This window comes from Ranitomeya variabilis, chromosome 1 (genome assembly GCF_051348905.1).
Source record: "Ranitomeya variabilis isolate aRanVar5 chromosome 1, aRanVar5.hap1, whole genome shotgun sequence".
NCBI classification, from domain to species: Eukaryota; Metazoa; Chordata; class Amphibia; order Anura; family Dendrobatidae; genus Ranitomeya; species Ranitomeya variabilis.
Window position 1 is genome coordinate 1137759866 of NC_135232.1, and position 16243 is coordinate 1137776108.

At 41.7% G+C, this 16243-nt stretch overlaps 1 protein-coding gene across 1 annotated transcript in view; it reads left to right on the forward strand.

Moving 5' to 3' along the window:
- The first annotated feature begins 1458 nt into the window (after nt 1-1458).
- LOC143800488 (vomeronasal type-2 receptor 26-like) overlaps nt 1459-16243 on the forward strand; it is a 37323-nt gene continuing 22538 nt past the window's right edge. Inside the window, exon 1 of the mRNA XM_077281192.1 lies at nt 1459-2250. Coding sequence (XP_077137307.1) covers nt 1459-2250 — 792 coding nt within the window. The remainder of the gene's footprint in view (nt 2251-16243) is intronic.

Below are 16243 nucleotides of genomic sequence, written 5' to 3' on the forward strand. Positions count from 1 at the left end.
TTATGTAGTTCCCTTGTTTGTGATTTAAATTGACATAGATATTGTGTGTATTGGTTATACAGTTGTATGAAAAAGTGCTTGCCCCTTCCTGATTTCCTGTTCTTTTGCATGTTTGTCACACTTAACCCTTTATTTACCAATGTCCTTTTTTGGGACACCTATTTGTTTGCTTCTAGCAACTAAGATTTTATAATTTTTATAATTAGGTCCAAATATTTGTGTTGTGTTTGTAAAATGAATGTTTTCAAAACAGGAAATCATGTTATTGTCATTTTTAATTGAATATTGGGACACCCTTTTCTGAAACATCTGTACTTGTAAAAATTTGGCAAATTATGTTTCTGATTCTTTAGGACCCCAAATCATTAAAAATCTGTCATTTAAAAAAATGAAAATTGCTAATTTGGCAAGTAATGGGTTAAAGTGAACCTGTCAGAAGGATTTTGCTAAGAAAACTACAGACACTGTCAGGTTGGCAGTGTTGCTCTGATTCAAATGATGTCTGGGTTGAAGAAATCTGTCTTGTGGTTCTTGTGTAATTAGTGTTAGAAATGTTCAGGTAATGATATGCCCGTGCTGCAGGGCAGGACTGTAGGCAGTGTCTTATCTTCCTGCTCTAAGCCAGAGAAACCAAGGAAAGACCTGACCACAGGCTGCTCAAAACCACAAACAGACTGTCTCTCTCTGTCTCTAGGATGAGAAACATGTTTGTTCTCTTTATTTAGACCAGGAAGATAAGACTCTGCACATCATTTGCTGCAAACTTCTAACACTGATTACACAAGAACCACAAGACGGATTTTTTCACCCCTTGTATCATTTTAATCAGTTTAACATTGCTAACTTGACAATGCCTGTAGTATACTTAGCAATATCCTGCTGACATGTTTGCTTTAAATGTTTCAGATCACCAGACAAATTGAAATATTAGACAAAGATAACACAAGTAATTACAAAATTTAGTTTTTAAATGAAGGTCCTTATTATTAAGGGAAAAAGAAATCCAAACCTACAGGGTCCTGTGTGAAATAGTGATTCCCCCTAAACCTAATAATTGGTTGGACCACCATTATCAGTAACAACTATGGATGTTGTCAGATCTGCTCACCTCAATTTAATATATCAAAAACAGCTGTAAATTTTTAATAAGCATTAAATTGCAAGAGTGCTGTTTTTACAAGCAGTAGATGACAATATCCATTCATGAAAATGGGAATAATTTAATGGATGCTGTTGGTCTGATACCGAAGACCTCATAAATGTTGGGTTCTGGAAATTGGGAACCAGGCTGTGCAGAGCCCCTTCTTGAATTGACTGAAGGTACACATTCTCAACCTCAGCTCTGTTCACCATCTATAGAACTGTATGGAATAGGCTATGGAGTAAAATATGCTGTGTTTTGTAATAATAATTATGTTCCTATGTTGTTACTGTACTATTCAGATCAGTTATGGTGCAATGGATCCTATTATGAGCAATTCAAACCTCTTTCCATCGTTCTTCCAAGCACTTCCCAATTACTCCATCCAGTGTCTGGCCATTATACAATTACTCAGACATTATAACTGGACGTGGATCGGTGTTATTACATCTAATGATGATTTCGGAGAGAAGCAGAGCCAGGAATTAAAGACAAAGGCTGCCAATTATGAAATTTGTGTTGAGTATATTATTAAAATTCGTGATTCTGTACCGATATTTCCAAATTATTATGAAAACTTAAAGATTATTAACAACTCATCTTCACAAGTCATTGTCATTTGTGGAACATTTTCTGTCTTTATTGTATTCTTTATTGAAGATGAACTCAAAGCCTGTGAGAAGACCTTCATTGTACCAGCAGGTTGGATTGCTAGCATCATACCACCTACAAAAACAAGGTCACCATTTCATGGAAGTCTTGTATTTTCTCCACCTACTAAAGAGATGCCAGATTTGAGAAATTTCCTACAAGAAATTAGCCCAAGAAATCGTCCAGATGACATCTTATTGGAGATGATCATTGAATTTGCTTTCCAATGTTTCACCTCTGTTCAAATGAGAAAATATCTTATTAATTTACCTCTTCAGGAATGCAACAGAACTATTAAGTTAGGTGAACTTAGTAGCAATGTATACTATACTGTCAGTTTTAGGGTCACTTATCTTGTGTATAAATCTGTCTACACCATGGCACATGCTCTACATGAGATGCAATCACAGATAGCAAAAAATATAAAGTATAAAGAAAATCAGAGACTGCTGCAAAAGGTAAGATATGACTTATGAAAAGCATATGGTTCAGTGTAAGATAAGAATGAGCTATAAAGCAGAATATAGCACTCCTGTTAATAGTATGTGCTAAAGTAGAGTCTCAAACCTCACTGAACTGACATATAGGAACTTGGCACTCGAGAAGATATAATGAAGAAAACGTTATTTGTATAAAGGCAATCCACAAAGTTTATGACTAGAGATGAGCGAAAAAGGTTTAGAATTGAGAGTCCTCAGTGGTTGATACCTTTTAATGGCTAACTGAACAGATGGTAACAAATTGCAAGCTTTCAGACTACACAGGTCTCTTCATCAGGCATAGACTAACACAAATTCTGAAGAATCACATATTTATGCACAACATTTCACAGAAAAAAAAAAACAAAAAAAACCATGGATAAGACAGGTGGCATGAAGCAGAATTACCATGAGTGATAAGCAGTTATGTCCATAAATGTTGGGCCAGTTCTTAGATAAGGAATGTTTTATTGTCCTCTGATTGGGGTCTCTGTTGTGATGACCCCCTCATAGACTGAGGGGCAAGTTCCTTAGTTGATGTAAAAAGACATAAATCCATGCGACACATTCATTCCACCACTAAGACAGTCAAAGATTGTAGAGATGAGCGATGTTCGTTAGTCAAACCATGCAAATCCTAATGCTCATTTCAAGTATATAGAGTATAATGGGAGTCAATGGGGAATCTGAGCATTTTTCCAGCAGATCCTACAAAGAGGTCTGGTGGCAGTGAAAATCTTGAAATGGATGGGAAAAGTTCTGAATGGAAGGAGAACCATATGGAGAAGACCCCTGGAAGCATCTCTGACTCTCGCATTGCTGCTGAGAACAATGTTGTCACACTTTTACTAAACTTTAACCCCTTACTGACATCAGGCGTAATAGTACGCCGATGTTGCATACCCTCCCTTTAATTTGGGCTCTGGCGGTGAGCCCACATCTTTCCGGGGACATGTCAGCTGACAGGTGCCCACAATAGCTTTGGGTGTAAGCGTGATCCACCAGCGGCTATTACCCAGTTAGAGTTTGACAGCGGCATTTAGGCTGCACTTCGGGCTGGGCGCACACCTGCTGGCCATCCCACTTTGCCACGAACGTCGACTTTTTCAGCCACGATCTCAGGCACCGCGTGACTTTTCTGCTCTTCCTTTATCTTCAGCATAAATATCTACCTTAAGGCTACTATTTATCCCAACGTGTGGTACCACCGTTCAACATACCCTAGCCACAGGATCTATTTATGTTTCTCCAAGGTGGCCACTAGTGACAGACCTAAACAATGTCTCTCTTCTCCCTGATGGGATTATGCAAATACGATTAATACTTTATTGCAACGCGACATTGTGATCAAGGCCACAGAGTGGCCGAAACGTCAAATTACCTGTCGCTTATCACCTATTAAATTAATAAATCTCACTTGAAGCAAAATCCGCTCTGATATGAGTGCAGTGATTATTGACTCAACTGTCGTATTAATCAATTTACTGGTAAATCTCCCTTTCAGGTCAACTATGAGTTTGTTCCGCAGTTTTGAGAATTTTCCTGCATGGATTCTGGTTGCCCTGATGCTGAGGGTATGGTGCAACAGTTAAGAACCCTTTAGAGGGAGGTTCAAGGGAACATCTCCAAAGCCCAGAAGAAGTACAAATGTTTTGCGGACAGGAGGAAGGGGTTAGCTCCTGCGTTGGCTATGGTTGAGAATGTGTGGTTGTCTACCCGTAACATCAAACTTAAGATGCCCTCTGTGAAGTTGAGCCCCAGGTTTATAGGTCCATACAAGATTATAGAGGTGATCAACCCAGTGGCCTATAGATTAAATTTGTCCACCTCCTTCAAAATATCTAATGTCTTCCACAGGTCCCTATTAAAACCTGTGGGAATGGTTAGAGAAGATTCCTAATCCAATGTTCTGCCAGTGATGGTAGAGGGGGGTCAACTGGAGTACAAGGTAGGGCGCATCATTGTATCAACGTGGGTGCACCGGAGGCTTCAGTTCCTAATCCACTGGAAGGGATATTCCATTGAGGATCGGTCAAGGGTTCCGGCCATTTCTGTTCACGCTGATCGACTGGTGCGGGCTTCTCATGCCAGATACCCTGAGAAGCCTGAGGGTCCAGTGGCCCCCTGTTAAGAGTGGGTACTGTCATGGTTAGGACATGGTTAATGTCATGTTCTCTCAGGGTTAATTTTGCTGGCCTCCCCTTGCACCTGGGAGGCGTATTTATACTCACTCCAGGCTAGGATTCCATGTCAGCTATACTTTCGTCTTGTCTGTGTGCTTGACCCCTGGATTGTGTGCTCGGTTTGCAATTGCGTTCCTTGCTCTCCGTGCTTTACTCTGCTCATTTGTTCTTTTGGATTTCTGACCTCTGGCTTCTCTTCTGACAATCCCCTGTCTCTTCCCTTTGGTACCTTGTGATCTCCTGGTTCTGATCTTAGCTTGTTTGACTACTCTCCTGTGTGTATCGTCTCCTCTGCACCTGGCATCTGGCTCCATGCCTGACCACCTCCCACTCACATGGTTCAGGTCCTGTTTATTACCTGGTTAGTAACCCGGCACTTTGCTCAGCTCCATTGCTGCTGTGTGCAGCTCTCTCTCTGCAGCAGTAATACCCAGGAGTCGTGACACAGGCCAAATTAAGTTTTTATTTCAAACCAATAAAATTGCACACAAGCTACTTTCTAGAGTATATATGACAATACCCACGAGTACTAAGAGAACTAAGTAATGTAATAGCTAAACCATTATTTCTTATTTTTAGGGACTCTATAGCGATGGGGTCTGTTCCGCAGGACTGGCGCATAGCAAATGTGGTACCAATATTCAAAAAGGGCTCTAAAAGTGAACCTGGAAATTATAGGCCAGTAAGTCTAACCTCTACTGTTGGTAAAATATTTGAAGGGTTTCTGAAGGATGTTATTCTGGATTATCTCAATGAGAATAACTGTTTAACTCCATATCAGCATGGGTTTATGAGAAATCACTCCTGTCAAACCAATCTAATCAGTTTTTATGAAGAGGTAAGCTATAGGCTGGACCACGGTGAGTCATTGGACGTGGTATATCTCGATTTTTCCAAAGCATTTGATACCGTGCCGCACAAGAGGTTGGTACACAAAATGAGAATGCTGAGTCTGGGGGAAAATGTGTGTAAATGGGTTAGTAACTGGCTTAGTGACAGAAAGCAGAGGGTGGTTATAAATGGTATAGTCTCTAACTGGGTCGCTGTGACCAGTGGGGTACAGCAGGGGTCGGTATTGGGACCTGTTCTCTTCAACATATTCATTAATGATCTGGAAGAAGGTTTACACAGTAAAATATTGATATTTGCAGATGATACAAAACTATGTAAAGCAGTTAATACAAGAGAAGATAGTATTCTGCTACAGATGGATCTGGATAAGTTGGAAACTTGGGCTGAAAGGTGGCAGATGAGGTTTAACAATGATAAATGTAAGGTTATACACATGGGAAGAAGGAATCAATATCACCATTAAACACTGAACGGGAAACCACTGGGTAAATCTGACAGGGAGAAGGACTTGGGGATCCTAGTTAATGATAAACTTACCTGGAGCAGCCAGTGCCAGGCAGCAGCTGACAAGGCAAACAGGATCATGGGGTGCATCAAAAGAGGTCTGGATACACATGATGAGGGCATTATACTGCCTCTGTACAAATCCCTAGTTAGACCGCACATGGAGTACTGTGTCCAGTTTTGGGCACCGGTGCTCAGGAAGGATATAATGGAACTAGAGAGAGTACAAAGGAGGGCAACAAAATTAATAAAGGGGATGGGAGAACTACAATACCCAGATAGATTAGCGAAACCATGTATAAGTATATAAGGGGACAATACAAATATCTCGCTGAGGATCTGTTTATACCAAGGAAGGTGACGGGCACAAGGGGGCATTCTTTGCGTCTTGAGGACAGAAGGTTTTTCCACCAACATAGTAGAGGATTCTTTACTGTTAGGGCAGTGAGAATCTGGAATTGGTTGCCTGAGGAGGTGGTGATGGCGAACTCAGTCGAGGGGTTCAAGAGAGGCCTGGATGTCTTCCTGGAGCAGAACAATATTATATCTTACAGTTATTAGGTTCTGTAGAAGGACGTAGATCTGGGGATTTATTATGATGGAATATAGGCTGAACTGGATGGACAAATGTCTTTTTTCGGCCTTACTAACTATGTTACTATGTTACTATGTAAATTTGTGATCAACCAAATTTGTGTGCCTGTAGCAGGTCAATTTAGGCTTTTATTTCAAACCAATAAAATTGCCCGCAAACCAAGTTCTACTGTATATATTACAATATTAAATGTTTGACTAACCTAATCTATACACTTTTAGCAGACCAATTTTGGTTTTTATTTCAAATCGGTGAAATTTCAGACAAAGCAGGTTCTACAGTATATATGACAATAGCAATTTTTAAACATTTTAACCCACCATAATTTTACACAAAGTACCTTAATCTGTATGGATGATTGACTAATTGAATCCATAAAAATATTTTTACATTTTTTTAGTTTGATGTAACACTGTAATGTAACATGAGCCATATTAAAGTGTATGGAAAATTTTTGTAAGATATTTTTTGGAGTTTCCTATACCATCATGATATAACGTGTATATGTTACAGTGTATGGGTGAATTATTGAATCCATAAAAATTTTGGAAGTTTTGTTTGGAGTGTTATATACCAATGACATTTAACAGAAATCATGTAATACTGTATGGATGAGTATTTGAATCCACAAAAATGTTAAACATTGTTTAGAGTGTTATATACCACAGAAATTTAACACAAAGCACATAATGTTGTATGAATGGGTAATTGAATCCAGAAATTTTTTTTAACACTTTTTGAGACTTATATATAACACCAAAATATACTATAGAGCATGTAATACTGTATGGATAAGCAATTGAATCCACAAAAATATTTCAATGCTTTTTGGGAGTGTTACCATATTTTTCACTTTATAAGACGCACCTGATTATAACACGCACCCCCAAATTTGGTGAAGAAAAAGAGAAAAAAATAATTTTATGTTAAATGGGCACCTGTCTTATAATGCCAGTGTCCGTCTTACAAATCATATATATGTCCCTCATCCTGGTATCTATATAACCTCTATCCTGGCACATAGCCCCCCTTGTGCTGGCACATTGCCCCCATCTCATCCTGGATATGGCCCACCCATCACTATAAGCCCCCTTCTGGCACGCATATGGCCCCCCTCTCTCTATATGCTCCTCTGCTGGCATGCACATGGCTCCCCCCTCTCTCTATACACCATGCTCATGGCCCCCCAGTCACTACATACCCCCCTGCAGGCACGCACATGGCCCCCAGTTACTACATGCCCCCTGCAGGCATGCACATGGCCCCCACTCACTACATGCCCCCCTTCTGGCACACACATGGTCCCCCAGTCACTACATGCCCCCTGCAGGCACACACATGGCCCCTCAGTCACTACATGCCCCCTACAGGCATGCACATAGCCCCCCAGTCACTACATGCCACTCTGCAGGCACACACATGGCCCCCAGTCACTACATGCCCCCCTGCAGGCACACACATAGCCCCCAGTCACTAAATGCCCCCCTTCTGGCACACACATGGCCCCCCAGTCACTACATGCCCCTTGCAGGCACACACATGGCCCCCCCAGTCACTACATGCCTCACTGCAGGCGCACACATGGCCCCCCAGTCACTACATGCCCCCTGCAGGCACACACATCGCCCCCCAGTCACTAAATGCCCTGCTGCAAGCACACACATGCCCCCCAGTCACTACATACCCCCCAGCTGCCAGGCAAATGATAAAATAACAAGCACTTAACTCACCTTCTGATGATGGCTCCCAGCTCCTCGGTTGCACTTCCTGTTTCTCAGGCATCAGATCATGTGACCTGAGCACACAGTGATGACATCACTGTGCTGTGCCGATCACATGATCAGATGTCGGCACAGACACAGGAAGAGCCATGGGAGAACTGGGAGCAGGGAGCCATCATCGGAAGGTGAGTTAAGTATTTGTTAATCTATTATATGCCTGCCAGCAGGGGGCATGTAGTGACTGGGGGGGGCTATGTGTGTGCCAGTAGGGGGCATATTCATGATGGGAGAAGGGGGAGTGCAGGCACATGTAATATGCACTGCTCCCCTGTCAACCAACTTGGCGCAGCTTCAGGACCAATGTGATGGACAGCAGGTGCAGTGAATATTACATGAGGCTAATGAGCGGGAGCACAGGACCTCCTGCTGTCTCTGCAGCCCGCAGCCAGCCCACTCCAGCCCCCTGACACCACTTCAGAGCCACCCCCTCCTCTGCAGCACAGCACATCACACAGATTCGGATTATAAGATGCACCCCCCACTTTCCCCCAAAATTTTGGGGAACAAAAGTGCGTCTTATAATCCCAAAAATGCGGCATATACCACTAAAATGTACAACAGAGCACATAGCATTGCATGATGAGGAACTGAATTTGAAACAATTTTTAAGTCTTTTTGTGAGTATTATATACCACTGAAATATACAATAGAACATGTAATACTCTATGGGCGAGTAATTGAATACAGAAAAATGTTTCCAAGCTTTTTGGAGTGTTATATATGACAGAAATGCACCACAAAGCATGTAATACTCTGACAATATAGCAAATTGTTTCACCCCCAAAACCAAATCTGGTCATGTGCAGCAGCTATATATTTAGCAACAGACTGTAAAGGACTCAGCCTAGAGCCTTTAACCCTAGAACGCGTACCTGAGGCCTCGCAGGCCTGCTAGGTTACTTGTTTTCTATTATCTGTAAAACTACATTAGTTAGAATTTTGAAACTCAAGGTAATCCTCAGGTATATAGTTGTTAGTAATATCCAGTTGTTCATATATTTTTATGTTATAGGCATCTCGTATAGCAATGCTTTTTTTGTGACTACCCCAGATTCACGTACCTGGGGCCTTTGAGGCCTGCTTTGGTTTACATGTACTCCTCAGTCTTTTTGTCTGTACTGTTGTTGGGGAAGAACTTATGACTCAGTCTTTATGACTATTGGTCGATGGCTGTTGCTGGGAAAAGTGTGGATTCTGCCCGACATGGTAATGTGATCCTGGAAGGGAGTTTCCCCTCACAAAGTAACATGATTATGATGTCAGTACAGGTCCTTTAGTCCTAAATCCTAGTTGCTGGAGAGACTTTGGAGGAAGAAGTCAGCTTTCTTTGGTCTGTAACAAAGAACCTTTCTGAGCTCCAAAACCAGAGGCTTCTACTGCACTTACAAGAAAGTGATCTGTTGAAGGTAAGAGTAGGGGGGCTGTACTTTACCCTAAGCACACAAACACTAACAAAGTCTTAGCACACACAGTGTATAGTGCACAAGCCTGATTGTAATCTTTATTTTTTACTTTTCATTTTAGTTTACTCACATCTAAGATTACAATGGCACAGTCTACATCAAGGGGATTGACTGTCCAAGAAATTGAGGCGATTATTTTCAATAGTGATGAAGACAGTGACATTTCTTTGTCGGATGAAGAGTATATTCCACCAGCTAATGTATCAACTTCATCGTCCAGCGATTCCTCAGATGATGAAGAAGTAATGGATCCAGCAGAATGTGCAAGTAGAACATCTAAAACAAATGTTTTTTGGAACAGTACTGCTGTGGCTCATGCACGCACCCCATCACATAACATTATTAGAGTTCCTCAAGGAGCTGTCGGAATTTCCCAATTCATGTCCAAAAAAGATGTTTTCAGTAAATTTGTTTCAGATGATATTGCAGATGAGGTAGTTTTGTGTACGAATGTGGAAGGTAAACGTATTGCTTCGGAAAAAAAAAAAACTTGGAAAAATTTAACTAAAGAGGAACTATATGCCTATATTGGCCTTACTCTTCTGGCAGGGTCGACTAAATCATATGATGTGCCAATCAGAGAGTTATTTCTGAACCCATTTGCAGATCCACATTACAAAGCCACTATGTCCGTAGATAGATTTGAGGCTATTCGGAGATGCATTCGTTTTGATGAAAAGAGAACTCGGCCTGTGAGGTTGGCAACCGATAAATTAGCGCCTATTAGCTATATATGGAATCTTTTTATCAAGAACTGTTGCAAACTTTACAATTCTAGCGAATATGTGACAGTGGACGAACAACTTCTTGCCTTTAGGGGACGTTGCAAATTTATCCAATATATGCCCAGTAAGCCAGCTAAATACGGCATAAAAATTTTCTGGATGTGCGATTCAGCAACTTATTATGGGATGAATGGCATGATTTACTGTGGAAAAGAAGCTGACGCTCCAGTCCAGAAAGATCTATGTTCCAACATAGTGAAAACACTAGCTTTACCAATTTTCCATTCTGGAAAAAATATCACTATGGATAATTATTTTACTAATTTAGAACTGGCCAATTGTTTGCTTCAGAAACAACTAACACTTGTTGGTACAATGAGACCAAACCGCCGCGAAATTCCACCAATAATGAAGCACAATGCACAGCGACCAATCTACGAGAGTGTATTCGGTTTCTGCAATGAGGCAACAATGGTGTCCTATAAAGCCAAGAAAGAAAAATCTGTGATATTACTGAGCACAATGCATCACGATGAAAGTATTGACACCAATGACAGGAAACAAAAACCTAAAATTATACTTCATTATAATAAGACAAAAGGAGGTGTCGACAAGATGGACGAAATGATTACTGAATATTCGTGTAAAAGGCAGACTAAACGTTGGCCTGTTGCCCTTTTTTCCAATATCCTTGATGTGTCATTCCTCAATAGCTATATTGTTTATTGTCAAACTAATCCAGAATTCCATGCCAACAGGAAGGACAATAGACGTATATTTTTGACAGAACTTTGTTATGAACTTTTGATGCCTACTATGCTAGAGAGAAGCAGCACAAAATGCTTATCAAGGCAAATTACAGAGGCAATGATCCGATGTGGAATATGCTTTCAGGAACAGCCAGAGCAAAGAGAAAAAAAAAGAAAGCGCTGCTATATTTGTCCAGCAAAGAAAATAAGAAAATCGGAGCGTTTCTGTTCTACTTGCGGACAAAATGTATGCAGGGAACATTCTGAAGAAAAAATAATATGCAAGAATTGTCGGGGGAATATGTAAAGTGGAAAATAAATATTCCTGCACCAAGTTTGCTACAGACTTTATGTAAAAACTTTTTATAAGAAAAAATTTATCCGTCATAAAAAATTGTACTGAGTGAATATATTGGGCGTGCCCGTTTAGTTACATTTTTGTTGTTTTATGTACATAATTTTTTTGGGGAATTATACACATCTTAGGCTATGTTCCAAGTAGCGCTGGGGTTCACCAGAATGGGATCCATAATGGATCTGACCTCCTGGTAACTCCAGCTAAGGCTGATGGAATGCCGGGATTCCACCAGCCTTAGCTGAGGTCACCAGGAGGTCAGATCCATTACGGATCCCCTCCTGGTGGACCCCAGCGCTAGTGGGAATGCATCCTTACTTTGCAAATTTAAAATAAACTTTGAAAAGTATTTTTATTTGAGTTATTCCATGTTATTTGCACACAGGCCTAAAAGGCCCCAGGTACGTGAATATGGGGTAGTCACAAAAAAAGCATTGCTATACGAAATGCCTATAACATAAAAATATACGAACAACTGGAAATTACTAACAACTATATAGCTCTCTATTACCACTCTCTCTGCTCCTGCAACTGTCCTTAGGCTAAATGCAGAATGTATCTGATGCAAACAGCAAAGCAAAGGATTTGCCCTTAGGAGGACTGTTAGTATGATGGTTGAGAATGAGAACCAGTATCAATGCTAGAGGACTCAGATTCATTCAACTGTGCACACACTCACCTGGACAAGCACTCTCTCCCTTCAATAAGAAATGGTGTCTGTGTGCCGAGCGTGGAGGTGCCGGTCCTTTTATAACCCCTGATGTATTACTGCCAGCCAATCAGATTAATGCCACTACCAAGATGGCTTTGGCATTACAGTGACTGGCCGGTATTTCCTGCATGTTTATTGTCTGCGTAACAGATGCCAAACATGAGGGATGGGTATCTGAATTTCAAAGTCGAACATTGACTAATGCTCCCCGAGTGCTGATCACATCCCAGTACCCAGATACTCGAGTCTTATCCGAGTATCACCGAACACGTTCGCTCATCCCTATTTATGATATTTCAATCAGGTCTCCAATCTTCTTCAGATTTACTGTGTGTAAAATAAAAAATACTTATCAACATAAAAGGAAAAAAATATACATACATATACAGTATATATATACAGTATTTTTCTTATATGTGAATAAGTGTTTTTTATTTTACACACAGTATATCGGAAGAAAATTGGAGACCTGACCAAAACATCATTGACTGTGGATATCATTTAGACAAATAAAATATTCTTGAGTGCCAAATTCCTATTTGTAAGAAAGGAATGAAAACTGAAGTTAAAATGGAAGCAAATCACAACTTTGTGCCTTACAAACAGTAAGTAAAAGCAAAAAATGTCTCCTGTTCTAGTGAAGAATTAATCTATATATATAAGAGGCATCGTGATTACTTGCTAATCCCGCCCCCTGCACAGTAGCTCTGCCCCCACCACATCACCACACATAATCCTGCCCCCACCCATCACCACACACAATCCTGCCCCCCACAAATCCCGCCCCCCACCACATCACCACACATAATCCACACATCACCACACATAATCCCACCCCCACCACATCACCACACATAATCCCGCCCCCCACCCCATTACCACACACAATCCGCACATCACCACACACAATCCCGCCCCCCACAAATCCCGCCCCCCCCACCACATCACCACACATAATCCCGCCCCCCCACCACATCACCACACATAATCCCGCCCCCCCACCACATCACCACACATAATCCCGCCTCCCAACACATCACCACACAATCCCACGCCCCCAACACATCACCACACATAATCCCACCCCCCCACCACATCACCACACAATCCCGCGCCCCCAACACATCACCGCACATAATCCCGCCCCCGCCCCATCACCACACATAATCCCGCCCCTCCACCATATCACCACACATAATCCCCCACCACCACATCACCACATAATCCTGCCCCCCACCATATTACTACACATAATCCCGCCCCCCACCACATTACCACACATAATCCCACCCCCACCACATTACCACACATAATACCGCCCCCCATCCCATTACCACACACAATCCACACATCACCACACACAATCCCACCCCCCACAAATCCCGCCCCCCACCACATCACCACACATAATCCCGCCCCCCCACCACATCACCACACATAATCCCGCCCCCCAACACATCACCACACAATCCCGCACCCCCACCACATCACCACACATAATCCCGCCCCCCCACCACATCAACACACATAACCCCGCCCCCCACACCATTACCACACATTATCCCGCCCACCACATTACCACACATAATCCCGCCCCCACCACATCACCACACATAATCCCGCCCCCAACACATCACCACACATAATCGCGCCCCCCACCCCATCACCACACTATTGTTATTAACTTCATTTTAAGTTAATTTGCCACATGCGTAAGCGCTATTGCCGAGCGTTAGCTGGCTGGAAACATCTAGTTAAATTCATATGGATTGACTTTTAATTCCTTTGAGGCTGAGTCATGGACAATTTTCTCTCATCTGAGAAAATTGGACCTATTATGCTAATTACACTCTGATCAGACTCTCATCAAAGTTTGATCAGAGTGTAATCCACTTTTCTTGCATGTGGAGAATAAAAAAAAAATCTCCATCTTCTCCATTCAGTGTGTCCATGAAAATCGGACAGCACTCGATATGTCATTTGTCCAATATTTTCTACAGACCCATAAACATGAATGGTCTGCTGCCATTAGATTTTTCATTGGCAACTTGTGCATGTTGCAATTTTTCCCGCGGGCCAACTCGGACATGTACACAGGCCCATAGAATAACATAGGAAAACTGCTAGCCATCAAATCGGTGGATAACACTAGTCTGATTATTACGGTCGTGTGTACGAGCCCTTGCAAAGGTTTTTTACTTTTAGGATGAAACAATTAATTTCTGTATTTCAGGAGCTATAAGATTTTTTTCGTGTTGTCACGATACATCTATGAGTCTGGAAGAGTTATCTTTTTAATAGAATCATTTTGAGGTCCATATGACTTAATAATTAATTTTCTCCTTTTGGCTAAGAATGGATAAATAGCAATTCTAATATTTTTTGGCTTTTTAATTGTGATAAAAAATATAATTTTATTTTAAGGGTCACTATGATTCAGACGGTACTAAACATTTTTTTCTGGTGTATTATTATTATTATTATTATTATTAAGTCATTACTATTGTTAAGATTATTTTTATGGGAGGTAGGTATTCTTTATCAAACTTTATTAGTTCCTAAAGTATTTGAAACAATGATATCATAACTTGTCACTACTCCACTGACAGATACATTTTATTATTATTATATCTTGTGGCATATTTAAGTACATGTTTTTGTCTCATATTGTCATATTTAAGAATTAGGACAATGCAATAATATTTTATTTGAGGGTGGTGAGAGGTAGTCAAAGACTGGCAGAGGGAGACAACTTTTTTAAAATTCAAATTTGCCTCAAGCCCTTTTCAGCATTTTAATGTAAACACAGAGGTATCAAAGTCAACGTGACTATCTGGATAAGGGAAAACAGATGGTAGCAGGTGGTATCCAACAGCCAATTTAACAACACACTGCAGTAACAGGCTATTTTGGTTAAGGCCCCGTCTCACTAAGCGATTTACCAACGATCACGACCAGCGATATGACCTGGCCGTGATCGTTGGTAAGTCGCTGTGTGGTCGCTGGGGAGCTGTCACACAGACCGCTCTCCCCAGCGACCAACGATCAGGGGAACGACTTCGGCATCGTTGAAACTGTCTTCAACGATGCCGAAGTCCCCCTGCAGCACCCGGGTAACCAGGGTAAACATCGGGTTACTAAGCGCAGGGCCGCGCTTAGTAACCCGATGTTTACCCTGGTTACCAAAAAAAACAAACACTACATACTCGCCTTTCGGTGTCCAGGTCCCTTGCCGTCTGCTTCCTGCTCTGACTGAGATCCGGCCGTACAGTGAGAGCAGAGCGCAGCGGTGACGTCACTGCTGTGCTCTGCTCTCACTGTACGGCCGGCAGTCAGTGAGAGCAGGAAGCAGACGGCAAGGGACCTGACGGACATCAGAAGGCGAGTATGTATTGTTTTTTTTTTTTTTACATTTACGCTGGTAACCAGGGTAAACATCGGGTTACTAAGCGCGGCCCTGCGCTTAGTAACCCGATGTTTACCCTGGTTACCAGTGAAGACATCGCTGGATCGGTGTCACACACACCGATTCAGCAATGTCAGCGGGGCCTCAACGACCAAAAAAAGGTCCAGGCCATTCCGACACGACCAGCGATCTCGCAGCAGGGGCCTGATCGCTGGTACGTGTCACACATAGCGAGATCGCTATGGAGGTCGCTGTTGCGTCACAAAACTTGTGACTCAGCAGCGATCTCGCTAGCGATCTCGCTATGTGAGACGGGGCCTTTACTTAAATGCTAAATATTGTCCAAAAATTATCCCTTTTAGAACCAATGCCTGCTTTGCTGGAGTTTCCACAAAGGCAGTAAAAATGGATGAAGCCGTAGCTTTTCTTTTTACATGGGGTCTTGCAGACATTACCCCTGCTAGGGAAGTATAATATGTTTTTTTTTTCTAAGAGAAGAAACATTAACATTTTCATAAGCCAAGAAAAATTATCCCTTTGTTTAGGGAGCAAAGTCAGCTGTGATGTTTTGAAAGTGAAGAGGTAATGATTTCTCAACTAGCAGTGATAAAAATTCAACTATTTTTTGTGATCTGCAAATTCGGGAT